Source organism: Canis aureus, chromosome 5, assembly GCF_053574225.1.
Source record: "Canis aureus isolate CA01 chromosome 5, VMU_Caureus_v.1.0, whole genome shotgun sequence".
NCBI lineage: Eukaryota > Metazoa > Chordata > Mammalia > Carnivora > Canidae > Canis > Canis aureus.
In genome coordinates this window covers 74,382,740-74,394,511 of record NC_135615.1, presented here as the reverse complement: position 1 = coordinate 74,394,511, position 11,772 = coordinate 74,382,740, and the positions used below count along the sequence as shown (strand labels likewise).

The 11,772-nt window shown below is 45.6% G+C and overlaps 1 protein-coding gene and 1 non-coding gene across 3 annotated transcripts; both read left to right on the top strand.

The window, feature by feature from the left end:
* The first annotated feature begins 596 nt into the window (after positions 1-596).
* Positions 597-4,395, top strand: HMGN2 (high mobility group nucleosomal binding domain 2). Of its 2 annotated transcripts, none has more exons than XM_077898985.1 (6): positions 597-825; positions 1,828-1,872; positions 2,054-2,152; positions 2,425-2,475; positions 3,105-3,200; positions 3,562-4,395. In XM_077898985.1, exons 1-6 carry the CDS (start codon positions 811-813, stop codon positions 3,595-3,597), a joined length of 342 nt encoding a protein of 113 aa, XP_077755111.1. In that variant the 5' UTR covers positions 597-810; the 3' UTR covers positions 3,598-4,395. The 2 variants fall into 2 exon arrangements, with proteins under 2 accessions (XP_077755111.1, XP_077755112.1); XM_077898986.1 differs by having other exon boundaries at positions 599-825; positions 2,054-2,083.
* Positions 4,396-11,299: 6,904 nt separating this feature from the next.
* Positions 11,300-11,406, top strand: LOC144315070 (U6 spliceosomal RNA). Its single transcript, XR_013380871.1, has one exon. It is a non-coding gene; the product is annotated as a U6 spliceosomal RNA (small nuclear RNA).
* Positions 11,407-11,772: the final 366 nt, after the last annotated feature.

The following is an 11,772-nucleotide window of genomic DNA, read 5'->3' as shown; positions in this document are numbered from 1 at the left end:
CTCCTACCTGCCCTACTGCACCCGAATGGGACTTCTGCGTGTAGAGTCTCCCCCCTGGAACCCCCACCCCACCTCGGGTGGACTGCCTTCCAGGTGAGGGGCACGAAAGGATTCCTCGGAGTGGCAGCTTGGAAGGATGCACGTCCGGCTGCGCCAAGCTGGCTTCCCCGCTCTTTCCCCACTTCAGCGTCAGCCTTGGCCCTGGGAATTGCAGCCTGTGCCTCCAAGCTGCGCGCTTCCTCCCGCCTCCGGCGGAGAAGGGCGGTGCGGCCAGGCCTCGCAAACCCTTCTTCTGGGGCCCCCAGCGGGAACAGGAAGGAAAGCGGCCGAGATGCGCCCTAAGTGTCGCATGGCTTGGAGAAGTGGGTAGCTGGGTTGCATAAGGTGGAAGGAACTTGGTAGTTTGCAAAAGCCAGCTCTTGGCGGGAGCCGAAACGCAGAGCCCGCCGACTCGCACAGCCCCCCCGCTTCGTTTATTGCCATCGACGCGCGCCTCCCCCACTGCGCCCCCACCCCCTAGGCGCGCCGCCGTCTCGCGCGCCCTCCCCCCCGTACCCCCCTCCTCACTCCCTCCAGAGGAGGTGAGTTTAAACCCCGCCCACGTGACCCCAGCTGGGCCAATGAGCGGCGGCGGGAGGTGAAATCCGGTTCTAACCGGTCCGGGGCTCCCAGCGCTATAAAAACTTTATAAACCCCCCGGAGCCCGAGCAGTGTGAAGAAGAAGAGGCGAGAACGACCCCCGGACCGGCCAAAGCCCGCGTGCCGCCGCATCCCCGCGTCCAGCGCTTACGTCCCGCCGCCGTCGCCACCATGCCCAAGAGAAAGGTACGTGGCGCGAGGGCCCCAGGCGCTGGGCCGCCACTGCCGCCGCCACCACCGCTGCCGCCGCCGCCGCCGTTTCCCCAGCCTCGGGGCGCGAGAATCGGCACCCGGCTGGAGCGGGATCGGGCGCCCTGTACGGGGGCGCGAGACGGTGTCCGGCTGCCCCGGGCTAACCCTGCGCGGCTCGGCTGCCCGCGGGCGCCAGAGGCCATATTGGAGGAGCGGCGGCCGCGGCGGGAGGAGCCATGTTGGCGGCTGTTTATCCCGCTCCCCTCGGGTTCGACGTGCCCGCCCCGCGCCCCCTCCCCCACCGCCATGCCCCCTCCCCTCCCCGCGGGCGGGCAATTCAAACCCGAAAGGGCGGGAAGGCGGCGCTCGGGCTTGGCGGGCGGGGGAGCGCGCTGCCGCCAAAAAACCGCCGCCGTGAGGGGGCGGGGCCCGTGTCCCTCGGGGCGGGGCTTCGCCGTGTGGCCCCGCCTCCGCCCACGGCCCGGGCGCACGAGACTCGCGCCGGTGCGCGCCGCTGCCGCCCACGAGTTCCCCCGGCTGCGCGCGCCTCCAGTCTCCCGCCCTCGACGGCTGCCATGGCAACGGCGCCCGGGCCCCGCCTCCGGAGGGGTTTGTTTGCACCATCTGCAGCTGTTGCTTCTGCCTGGCGCGGCGGCGCGGGCTGCGCTCCTCCGCGCTCCCCGCTGGGTTTAGCGCGCGCTGCCCTGCGCGGCTCGGAGGAGGCTCCTGGCGGGCAGGGGCTCGGACCCCCTTCTTCCCTGCGCGCTTTGGGCCGTTTCGGGCGTGATCCTTGCACAGAGGAGCAGTCGTATTTCTGAGCACTTAGGGCATTTTCATAGGAGCTGGGGATGCTAAAACCGGAAGACTCGTATGCCTTAGAAAAGTTGTGTGCAAGACTTCCCCTTTAGCTTTTTCCTTAGGACTGCTAAGCTTAGTGAGTCCTTAAGAATTGCCTTAGAAACAACAACTTTCTTAGGTTTTGTTTGCTTTTTATAGGCTGAAGGGGATGCTAAAGGAGATAAAGCCAAGGTGAAGGATGAGGTGAGTCTTAAGCTTTTGGGACTCCTTTACTGGTAATCACACTCCTAGCCCTGAATTTCCCTAAATTCTCTGCACTTTCTGTAATGTAGACCAAACTGATACCAAAACTTTTTATCTCTTAATTTTTCTTAAGTAGTTCAACTGTCATATTTCTTATCTTTTTTTTTTTTCCTTTTAATAGCCACAGAGAAGATCTGCAAGGTTATCTGCTGTAAGTCCCTGTTATGAAACTGTTTATCCGAAAACCATTAAAAGTCTGCTTTGTTTCCCATGGGTTATGGTTAGCGGCTGCTTTTAAATGATCTGCTCTCTTGGGGGTTCTCACCGGTTTGATATTTGCTGGTTCTGAAATTCTGGTGGCTGTAGCCAAAGTGGGACACCTTAATGTGTTAACTCAAATGGGTTCCTGAAGATAGGAAATGCAAACGGAAAGCCAACCCTAGAAGCTTTACGAAATAGGAACTTTTGTGCCAGTGGTACTGTGGTTTGGTTGCGGGTTGTTTTTTTGGTCTATTGTACTAATATTCTCTTCCTCTCTCCTTGAAATAAAAGAAACCTGCTCCTCCAAAGCCAGAGCCCAAGCCTAAAAAGGCCCCTGCAAAGGTGAGTGGAACTGAGAGATAAGGGTACTTCTAGGAGTTGCGTAAGGCTGTGCGGTTTCCCGGGTTGCTGACAGGACTTCTGCTATATAGTGACCATCCATTGGCCCATTCGCCATAGAAGAAAGAAATTGGACTGGACCTTAAAATTATGTTAGAATTGGTCACTTCACTGGGTGAGGCCTGCCCTTCATTCAGGGTCTTAATTTAGCACAATGGTGACCCCATTAATGGATATTCCTAAGTTGTTTTTGATAGCTTGCCTTATTTATCCCTGACATTTGTAGTACTGATGTTCTAATCAAGAACTCTACGAGGATAAAAACAATTGAACAACAACTTTCAGGGGAAAAGTCATCCATTTACAGGAGATTATACATTTAAAACCCAAGTATTTAAGGCACTATATTTTATTTTTATTTTTTTTGTACTCAAAAACTTCTAGACCACAGCAAATGATAATTTGGTCTTGTTTTGATGAGTTTTTAATCAGTGGGGAAGGGTTTATAGTTTGCGTTATTTTTGATAAACTAATTCTATGTCGTACAGAACCTTGCAGACCGTAGCCTGCTAATATGAAATTAGAAGAAACTGCTTTTTTTTTTTTTTTTTTTTTTTCTTTCCCCTTTTTAGAAGGGGGAGAAGGTACCCAAAGGGAAAAAGGGGAAAGCTGATGCTGGCAAGGATGGAAATAACCCTGCAGAAAATGGAGATGCCAAAACAGACCAGGTACAAGTATTTTCATTTTTGTTAAGTCAGTTCTGAGTCACTGATCCCAAAAGCTTTTAAAGTCCCTGGTGTCCGGTTTTAAAGAGCACTGCAGTGGAGATCCTTGTCCTAAGTCTATGCTACACCATAGAGTTTTCAAGTTGGGAATAAACTTAATCTTCTAGCATTAATGTGCCCTCATCCCCATTTTTGCAGTGAGGTCCAGAGGGAAAGTTACCAGGTTATCCTCAAAAGAAGGACTGAGTCTTGAAGGAGCTAAAATCTGAACTTGGGTGTGGGAGCAAAATAATGCTAGGGATGGGATATGAATGAGAATAGTTTGAAATCTATGGGTGGTAACGTCTTAATCTTTTTCTTCTAGGCACAGAAAGCTGAAGGTGCTGGAGATGCCAAGTGAAGTGTGTGCATTTTTGATAACTGTGTACTTCTGGTGACTGTACAGTTTGAAATACTATTTTTTATCAAGTTTTATAAAAATGCAGAATTTTGTTTTACTTTTTTTTTTTAAGCTATGTTGTTAGCACACGGAACACTTCATTGTTGTTTTGGGGGAAGGGCATATGTCACTAATAGAATATTTCCGAAGCTAGATTGATAACGAGGGAAAAACACCTTCCCCTTCTAGTTTTGAGAAACTTCCTCTTGGCTCCCAGGAGGAGGGATTCCTTGATGTTGACACACATGAGCCACCTTGGTGGTGTGGAAAAACTAAAATTCATTTTTTTATGTCCTCTTCTCCCTCTCTGCCTTCAACATAGACTTGACTCCCTTAAACCCAGAGACCTGTTGGAACCTGATCCCATGAAATGGTTCCCAGTGTGTCAGGCAATCTGGACTTTACGGTGTCACCACTGAGATGGCGTCCCTCAAAAGAGTTCCTTTTTTTAGCTTGTGGATCTTCAGATTGATAATTCTGCCATTTTCATTTCATTTCCTGAAAGTCAGGGTCGGCTTGTGAAAAGTTGTTAAACAACATGCTAAATGTGAACTGTCAACCCTCACTCTAAACTTTCCCTGTTCAGAGCATCACATGAAGACTTCATTGGGTTTTATAGTGGCTTTCTGATTTTGGTAGTCCATTGAAGAAGGGAGTTTGAAAGTTGTTGTATACTGTTAACGATCGTCCGCCCATGTCCTGCCTGAAATACCATGATTGTTTATGAAAAGTATCTTTAATAAAGCTGGATACAGTTTGGCTTGGAATGCTGCCTCTAATCTTTTCCCGGGAGTGGGGGAGCCTGGTTTCTCCAGGTCTCTCGGGACAGGATGCATTCTGGTGTGAGGTGTAGAGGTTTTAGGTACAGCTATTCTGGTCCAGAATCAGTCTGTAGAACACAGTGTTAGGTGGAGTTAGGAAAGATCCCTGGAGTGGACTGGTGGTGAGAGGCTGGGAGCAGAGGAGTGATTTCTGTACTTGTTCTGCAGCGTTACCTAAAGCATATCTTTAAAGGCAGTTTTGGTAGGTCTGAGGTATTGGCCTGGTAGCTGACAGAAGAGTCTTTTCACTTCATTCACATTGAAAATCTATAAAATTAGTAGGTCCTACTATGGTTCTTATATCAGGAAAAAGTGCTTCTGTGTTTGTATCCTACAATTGGCCACGAGATGTGTAAGACAGCTGGGCATGCTTGTTCTGCAGCAGACCTACAAGTCTTCTGTGAATTGATGAAATTCTTGTCCTTGCTGGTGAACTGCTCTGACTCCCAAACCAGAGATTTTGTTTTTGTTTTTGTTTTTTTTTTTTTTTCTGATGGCTTTAGCTTTCCCCTCTAGGGGGAAAGGAGCAAGAAGTCCGCTTTTAAGAAATAGAACTTGTCATAAATTGCTACTTGCAGTTCGAATGTCCTTCCACAGGTCACTGGCCTCTCTTGTTTGGGGGAAATAAAGTGGAGACTATAAAACAAATATCCTACATTGCTTTGTTTATCCCCTGGAAAAGTAGAGCTATCCTATTAAGAACTTTCTTGATAATTTTTTTGTGTGTGTATTATCTCCAGTCTTTGGTCTTGGGACAATTGTGTAACACAAGTGTTAACACCCTTTTTAAGAGCAAGGAAGTGAGCTCAGATGAAGAAATTTGTTGAGGGTTATGTATCCACAGAGTGAGTAACAAAGTCAGGATTCAAACTCTCAGCTTTATTCAAAAAGAACTTGTGACTTCTATTTGGGGGCACCTTTTGGATAAAATTTGTCCACTTGGGCAGTTTGCAGCCACTTGCTTTATTGCGGAGAGAGTTCTAGGTTGTATGTGGACTCTTAATTTTTATTCAGAGGGAGGTGCCCTCTTCCAGAATGGGATGTTACAGCTGATAGGGGTACAGCAGCTTGGTATTTGAGCAGAAGTTGCAGAATTTGAGAAAGCCGCAGCTGGGGTTACTTTAACCAATATTTGTAGGTGTTCAGATTCTGTCAAATGTGTTGAGCTATGGGCCATGCCAGGAGCTCAGCCAAATGCTCTTAATTTTTGTGTCCATCTCGTGTGTAGGTGTTTATCCTCATTTTACAGTTAAAACAGAAGTGAAGTGACCAGCTGAAGTCAAACCCAGTAGTAGTAATCCTCTATTGCTGTTATCTATGAATTAAGATGAGTAGGGTGAGCTTGAACTTTGTTTTTCCCTTACCGAAAATATCTGCTGATTTGACTAGCTATGGACCATGAGAATACCTGGGCTTACAAAGCAAGAAACTACTCTTGAAAACCTGGTAAGGATGTTTAAGATTGCCATAATAACCGTGCTCACTGACAGCCCTGACCTGAACTAAGTCTGAACATGATTAAATGGATTTCCTTCCCTGGCCTGGTCTCCAAGCCCAGATCTCCCCATCTCTGGGGAGCAGTCACCATAACCTGTGTTAGGTTGGATGTTTTAGGCTCTAGTCAAGTAAAATAAAGTGGCTTAAACAAGAGGAAGATCCAGTTCCCTAAGAGAAGGTAGGGAGGTTCTAAGTTATCCCACTGGTTCTTTTTATTTTTAAAGGTTTTATTCCTTTATTCATGAGAGACACAGAGAGAGGCAAAGACATAGGCAGAGGGAGAAGCAGGCTCCATACAGGGACGCTGGGCTGAAGGCAATCACTTAACCACTGAGCCACCCAGGCATCCCTGCCCCACTGGTTCTTTCCAACTTTTCTGCCCTGGTGGCCTCAGCATGTTATCCAGCCACCCCACCCCCAAGTCAGCTGCTCCAGGTCTCAATTTGACACTCTGGTGTCCAGAGGCAAAGACCTCCTTTTTCTTTTCTTTTCTTTTTTTTTTTTTAAGACTATTCATGGGAGATAAACAGGCAGAGACACAGGCAGAGGGAGAAGCAGGTTCTGTGCAGGGAGCCCAATGCGGGACCCGATCCCGGGACCCCAGGATCATGCCCTGGGCGAAAAGGAGGTGCCGAACTGCTGAGCCACCCAGGCATCCCCAAAGACCTGTTTCTGCTGAAAATGATTTCCCGGAAGCCCCTTGGCAACCTGAGTTTCTTTGGGCAGAAATTGGACCACCTGCCTACTCCTAAACAGATCATGGCAAGAGGGATGAGGCCAGATTCTGTTCAGGATTCACCAGAGTTCCTGGAATTTAGGGGAAGGATAGATGACAGAAGAGGACAGGTGCCATAAGTGGCTAGCTGCCACCCAGCTCGGGTCCTGCGGTCTCTCCAGGCCTCTGGCCTGGCTTCACTGCAGCATTTGCTGAGCTTGAGCCTGAAGTTGAGCTAGAATTCCCATTAAAAATTCACCATTCTAAAGCATGCAATTGGTTTTTAGAATATTCACAAGGTTGTGCAACAATCAGCGCTATATAATTGCAGAATGTTCATCACTCAAAAAAGAAACCCCATACTTAGCAGTCACTCCCTGTTCCCTCTTCTGGCCTAGGCAACTGCAAATCTTTCTGTCTCTAGATTGGCCTATTCTGGACATTTCTGAATGGAATCCTATAAGGTGTTGTCTTGTGACTGGCTTCATAGCGTGAGGTTGAGGTTCATCTGCACTCTAGCATGTACTTGATTGCTTTTGTCAAATACTCATTTTACAGATACATCTTCCACTTTTTGAAAGTTCACATTGTGCCACTTCACTTTTACAAAAGCCCTTAAAAAAAAAAAAAAAAAAAAAAGGCCCTCCAAAATAGCATTTGGGTTCCCCGACCCCTTCTACAGGCAGCACTACCCCCTGAGCGGCAAGCGTGGCACCTGCCAGGCTCCCTCCTCCATAACTACATTCCACACCAAACCATCATCATACCTTTGCTGTGTGAGCATCTGTGCTTTTTCTCCATTTATTTTGTGAATCCATTTGAGAGTGTCCTAAGGTCTCAAAAGCCTAAGAAATGTCATTTTTTGGAGTCTGGGAAAGCTCAAAAATGTCCTCATATAAGTGAGTGGTGATTGCTTCCCTCTGTGTCACCAGGCTTAGGAAAGATTTCATGGGAAGGCTCTACTTCTGGACAGCAGGGGAAACCTGTACCAGATTTTTACTTAGTTGTAGGCATTTGGGTTGTTTCAACTTTGGGGGTATTATGAATCCTCTATTACACATTGTTGTGTGGACCTATGATTTCAGTTCCTTTAGGCCCATACCTTGGAGTAGGATTGCCGGGTCTTGAATCTCAACTTTTTGAGGAGCTGCCAGGCCATTTTTGCACAGCAGCTGCACCATTTCCCGCTCCCACCAGCCATGCATGAGGGTTCCGATTTCTCCACATCCTCATCAGCACATATTTTCCCATTTCTTTTTTTATTGTAGGCATCCGGGTGGGTATGAAGTGATATTTCAGTGTGGTATTGATTTGTGTTTTCCACACCCTAAGATGTTAAGCATCTTTCCATGATTATTGAACATTTGTATATCTTTTTTTATATATATCCTTTTTTTTTCCCACATCCTTTGCCTATTTTTTTAAGTAAACTCTATACCCAACATGGGGCTTGAATTCCCAACCCCAAGATCAAGAGGCACACGCTCTACTGCCTGAACCAGTCGGATGTCCCTTTTGCTCATTTTTAATTCGGCTATGTATCTTGTTATTGTTGAGGTGCAGGAGTTCTTTATATATTCTGGATACTAGATTCTTAACAGATTTATGATTTGCAGATGTTTTCTCACATTTTTGAGGGTTTTCACTTAATGGTGACATTTGATACACAATAGTTTTTAGTTTTGGTGAAGTCCAATTTCCGTAATTTTTACTGCTTATGCCTGGTGTCCTATCTGCATCTGTTGCGCAGTCCAGGGCCATAAAGGTTTATACTTGTGTCTCCTAAGAGTTTTAGGAAATATTCGCTCTTAAATTGAGGTGTTTAAAACATTTTGAGTTAATTTTTGTATACAGTGTGAAGTAAGCCTTCAAGCATTCCCTTTTTTTTTTTTTTTTTTAAATTTTTATTTATTTATGATAGTCACACAGAGGGAGAGAGAGAGGCAGAGGAAGAAGCAGGCTCCATGCACCGGGAGCCCGACGTGGGATTCGATCCCAGGTCTCCAGGATCGCGCCCTGGGCCAAAGGCAGGCGCTAAACCGCTGCGCCACCCAGGGATCCCACATTCCCTCCTTTTAAAAACTGTCCTAGACCTCTCTGGGGCCCCCCAGTTCCTAAAGTACAATTTGTCTGGTTGACCACTTCTCAAAGCCCTTCTCTGTGGTTTCTCCCTGGGGACATCATCCAGTGACTCACATTTTCACTCCCTGCCCACATCTCTCGGGTTCAGTATTTCCACCAACCTCCTGTGCAGTCCCACCCAGACAGACGACAGCCACCTCAAATCACCATGACCAGAGTGGAACTCCTCTTTGCAAACTTAAATCCCCTACTTTTCTTACACCTGCTAAAACACCACTACCCGTTGCATTCCTCAAGCAAGAAACCCGGAAGATACGCAGATATCTCTGTCCTTCCCTGTATCACAATGGCCAGTGAAAGCCTTAAATCATGGTGACTTGAATTCAGAAATTTGTATTTTTGTCATGGAAAATTTCAAATAGGGGCACCTGAGTGGCTCAGTCTGTAAGCATCTGACTCTTGGTTTCAGGTCAGGATCCCAGGGTTATGAGATCAAGCCCTGTGTCAGGCTCTGTGGGGAGTTGGCTTATCACCTTCTCCCTCTAACCCTCCCCCCCCCCCATGTATCCATTCTCTAAAATAAATCTTTTAAAAGAAAAAAGTATGTGCAAAGGTAGAATAAGACAGCAAAACCCCATGTACCTAGCACCTAGTTTCAGCAATTGTAAACTCAGCTAATTTTGCTTAATTTATACCACTGGCTCCTCCCCTTTACCATAACCTGACACACCGTTTCATCCATAAATACTTAACTGTTTTAGAGGATAGAGGCTTCTTAGAAAACATAATACCATTAGCATACCAAAATAACATTAGTTCCTTAATATGAAATACTCCAAATTCTCAAATTTCTAATTCCCCAAGTGTCTTTTTTTCTTCAGTAATTTATTTGAGAATCCAAACAGGATCTGTGTATTAAAAATGATGGCATATTTCTTATCTCTTGGTTCCTATGGATTCCCTCTATCTCTGTTTGCCAGTCTGGTTTTGCTCTTCTTTCTCTATGGTGTTGTTTCACAGGTTTCTTTGTCCTTTGTATTTACTACTAAATAGGAGTAGACTTAGAAGTGTGATTGGATTCAGATTTAGTGGTAAAAGCACATGGTGTCATTTGCTTTCATCAGGAGACCCACCACGTCTGGTTGTCTACATATTATGGCCATTGAAGTTCAGTGCCCAGATTCATTCATCAAGAGTTGCAAAATGAAGATAAGCCTACTACCCATTCTTCACATAATGCCTGAAATACCACCAAGAAGAGAAACTGACTCACCTGCTATTTGGTTAGCTGGAATTGCAGTTCGTATCAGAAAAAGAATAGATGCCCAAGTCTTTGGTCCATTTTTTTTCTTCTTTTTATTTAAAGATTTTATTTATTCATGAAAGACACACAGAAAGAGAGGCAGAGACATAGGCAGAAGAAGCAGCCTCCCTTGCAAAAAGCCCAATGTGGGACTCGATCCTGGGATCCCACGATCACGCCCTGAGCCAAAGGCAGGCACTCAACTGCTGAGCCACCCAGGTGTCCTGGACCAGTTTTCAAAATAATGAGTTGGACTTAACTAGTATTCTCCAAACAAAAGTGACCAGTGGGTTGCTTTTTAGTGTTGTTACTATCATGATCACTGAACTAAACATTTTATGCATTTCAGTTCATTGCTGTTATTAAACTTACTGATGCTCAAATTGTTCTTATGGTCCAGTGGAGGGGGGGCCTCTTCAAGGGGCTGCTGAGTCCTTTTGATAACAACCCTTTTGATAGTAAGTAACATTTGGTAACTTCCTTTGCTATCTAGTAGGATAGGATATTCCAGACTTGTACATTTCCTGCTCCAGTCCTGGGTCACTTATTTCTAGGAAAAAACCCAAATTCTGGTTCCTTTTAGTGGTGAATGGCATTGCAAGACCAAAATCTAAGTTCTAGAGTGTCCACTGTTGTTGTGGTGGTCATCGTTTATGGCCTTTGTTATACAAAGCTAGGACACGTTTCCTTTTTAAGATAAAACATACTCATATTTTGTGTTCACATTTCAGACTTGAGATTTTTCTTAACTCTTGTATCTTCCATGTGTATATTTTTTCCCGACATCGAGAATGCCAGTTCTCATCTGCACTCTGAATTATGAACTTAGCTGAACACCATTACTCCGTTGTTTTATCCCATATCCCACAACAGTATTAGAATAACAAGAGGGAGTTTAAGGGTTTTTTTGTTTTTTGTTTTTTTTTAATGATAGAGAGAGAGAGGCAGAGACATAGGCAGAGGGAGAAGCAGGCTCCATGCACCGGGAGCCCGACGTGGGATTCGATCCCGGGTCTCCAGGATCGCGCCCTGGGCCAAAGGCAGGCGCCAAACCGCTGCGCCACCCAGGGATCCCTTAAGGTTTTGTTTGTACTTTGTTTTGGGGATATTTCCTCCTTGGCAGATAAGAGTCAGCTCACTGTGTTTTAAATCTACTATAGTTTCTCTCTGTGTGGCTTGCTACTGACTGGATGCGCATTTACATTAATCTGTTTTATTTATTTTTCCATTTTTTAAGAATTTCTTGGGCTCACTTCGGCAGCATGTATTCTAAAATTGAAACGATACAGCGAAGATTAGCATGCCCCCTGCGCAAGGAGAACACGCAAATTTGTGAAGCGCTCCATATTTTGTGCAGTTCCCTAGCGTCCTGCAACCCTTCTTGGGTTAACTCAGAGGAAATGATGAGTCAAAGCACAATATATGGTATTGAATAATGAAATTATGGTATTTTACTATAAAAATACTCCTGTAAAGCAGTCTGTGACATGTTAACAAAGCTGAGTTACACCTGGAAATTTAGATGCAAATATGTCCTTTCTACATAGCTCGGAAATGAGAAAATGTCAACTTGCATTTCCTTATAGAATTAAAGAATAATAATTTCTTTTAGTTTAATACATAAAATATTTATGTAGTTCCAAGTCTAATCTACAAAACGAGATCTATTCAAAATCTAATTTCTGTTTCTACATCCTCTACCTTATTCCCTCTCTTTC

Bases quoted from the DNA above. Each gene is read 5' to 3' on its own strand.
- HMGN2 (XM_077898985.1), top strand. The intron at 1,873-2,053 runs GTGAGTCTTAAG...TCCTTTTAATAG, and splicing joins AAGCCAAGGTGAAGGATGAG to CCACAGAGAAGATCTGCAAG. The intron at 2,153-2,424 runs GTTAGCGGCTGC...TTGAAATAAAAG, and splicing joins TTTGTTTCCCATGGGTTATG to AAACCTGCTCCTCCAAAGCC.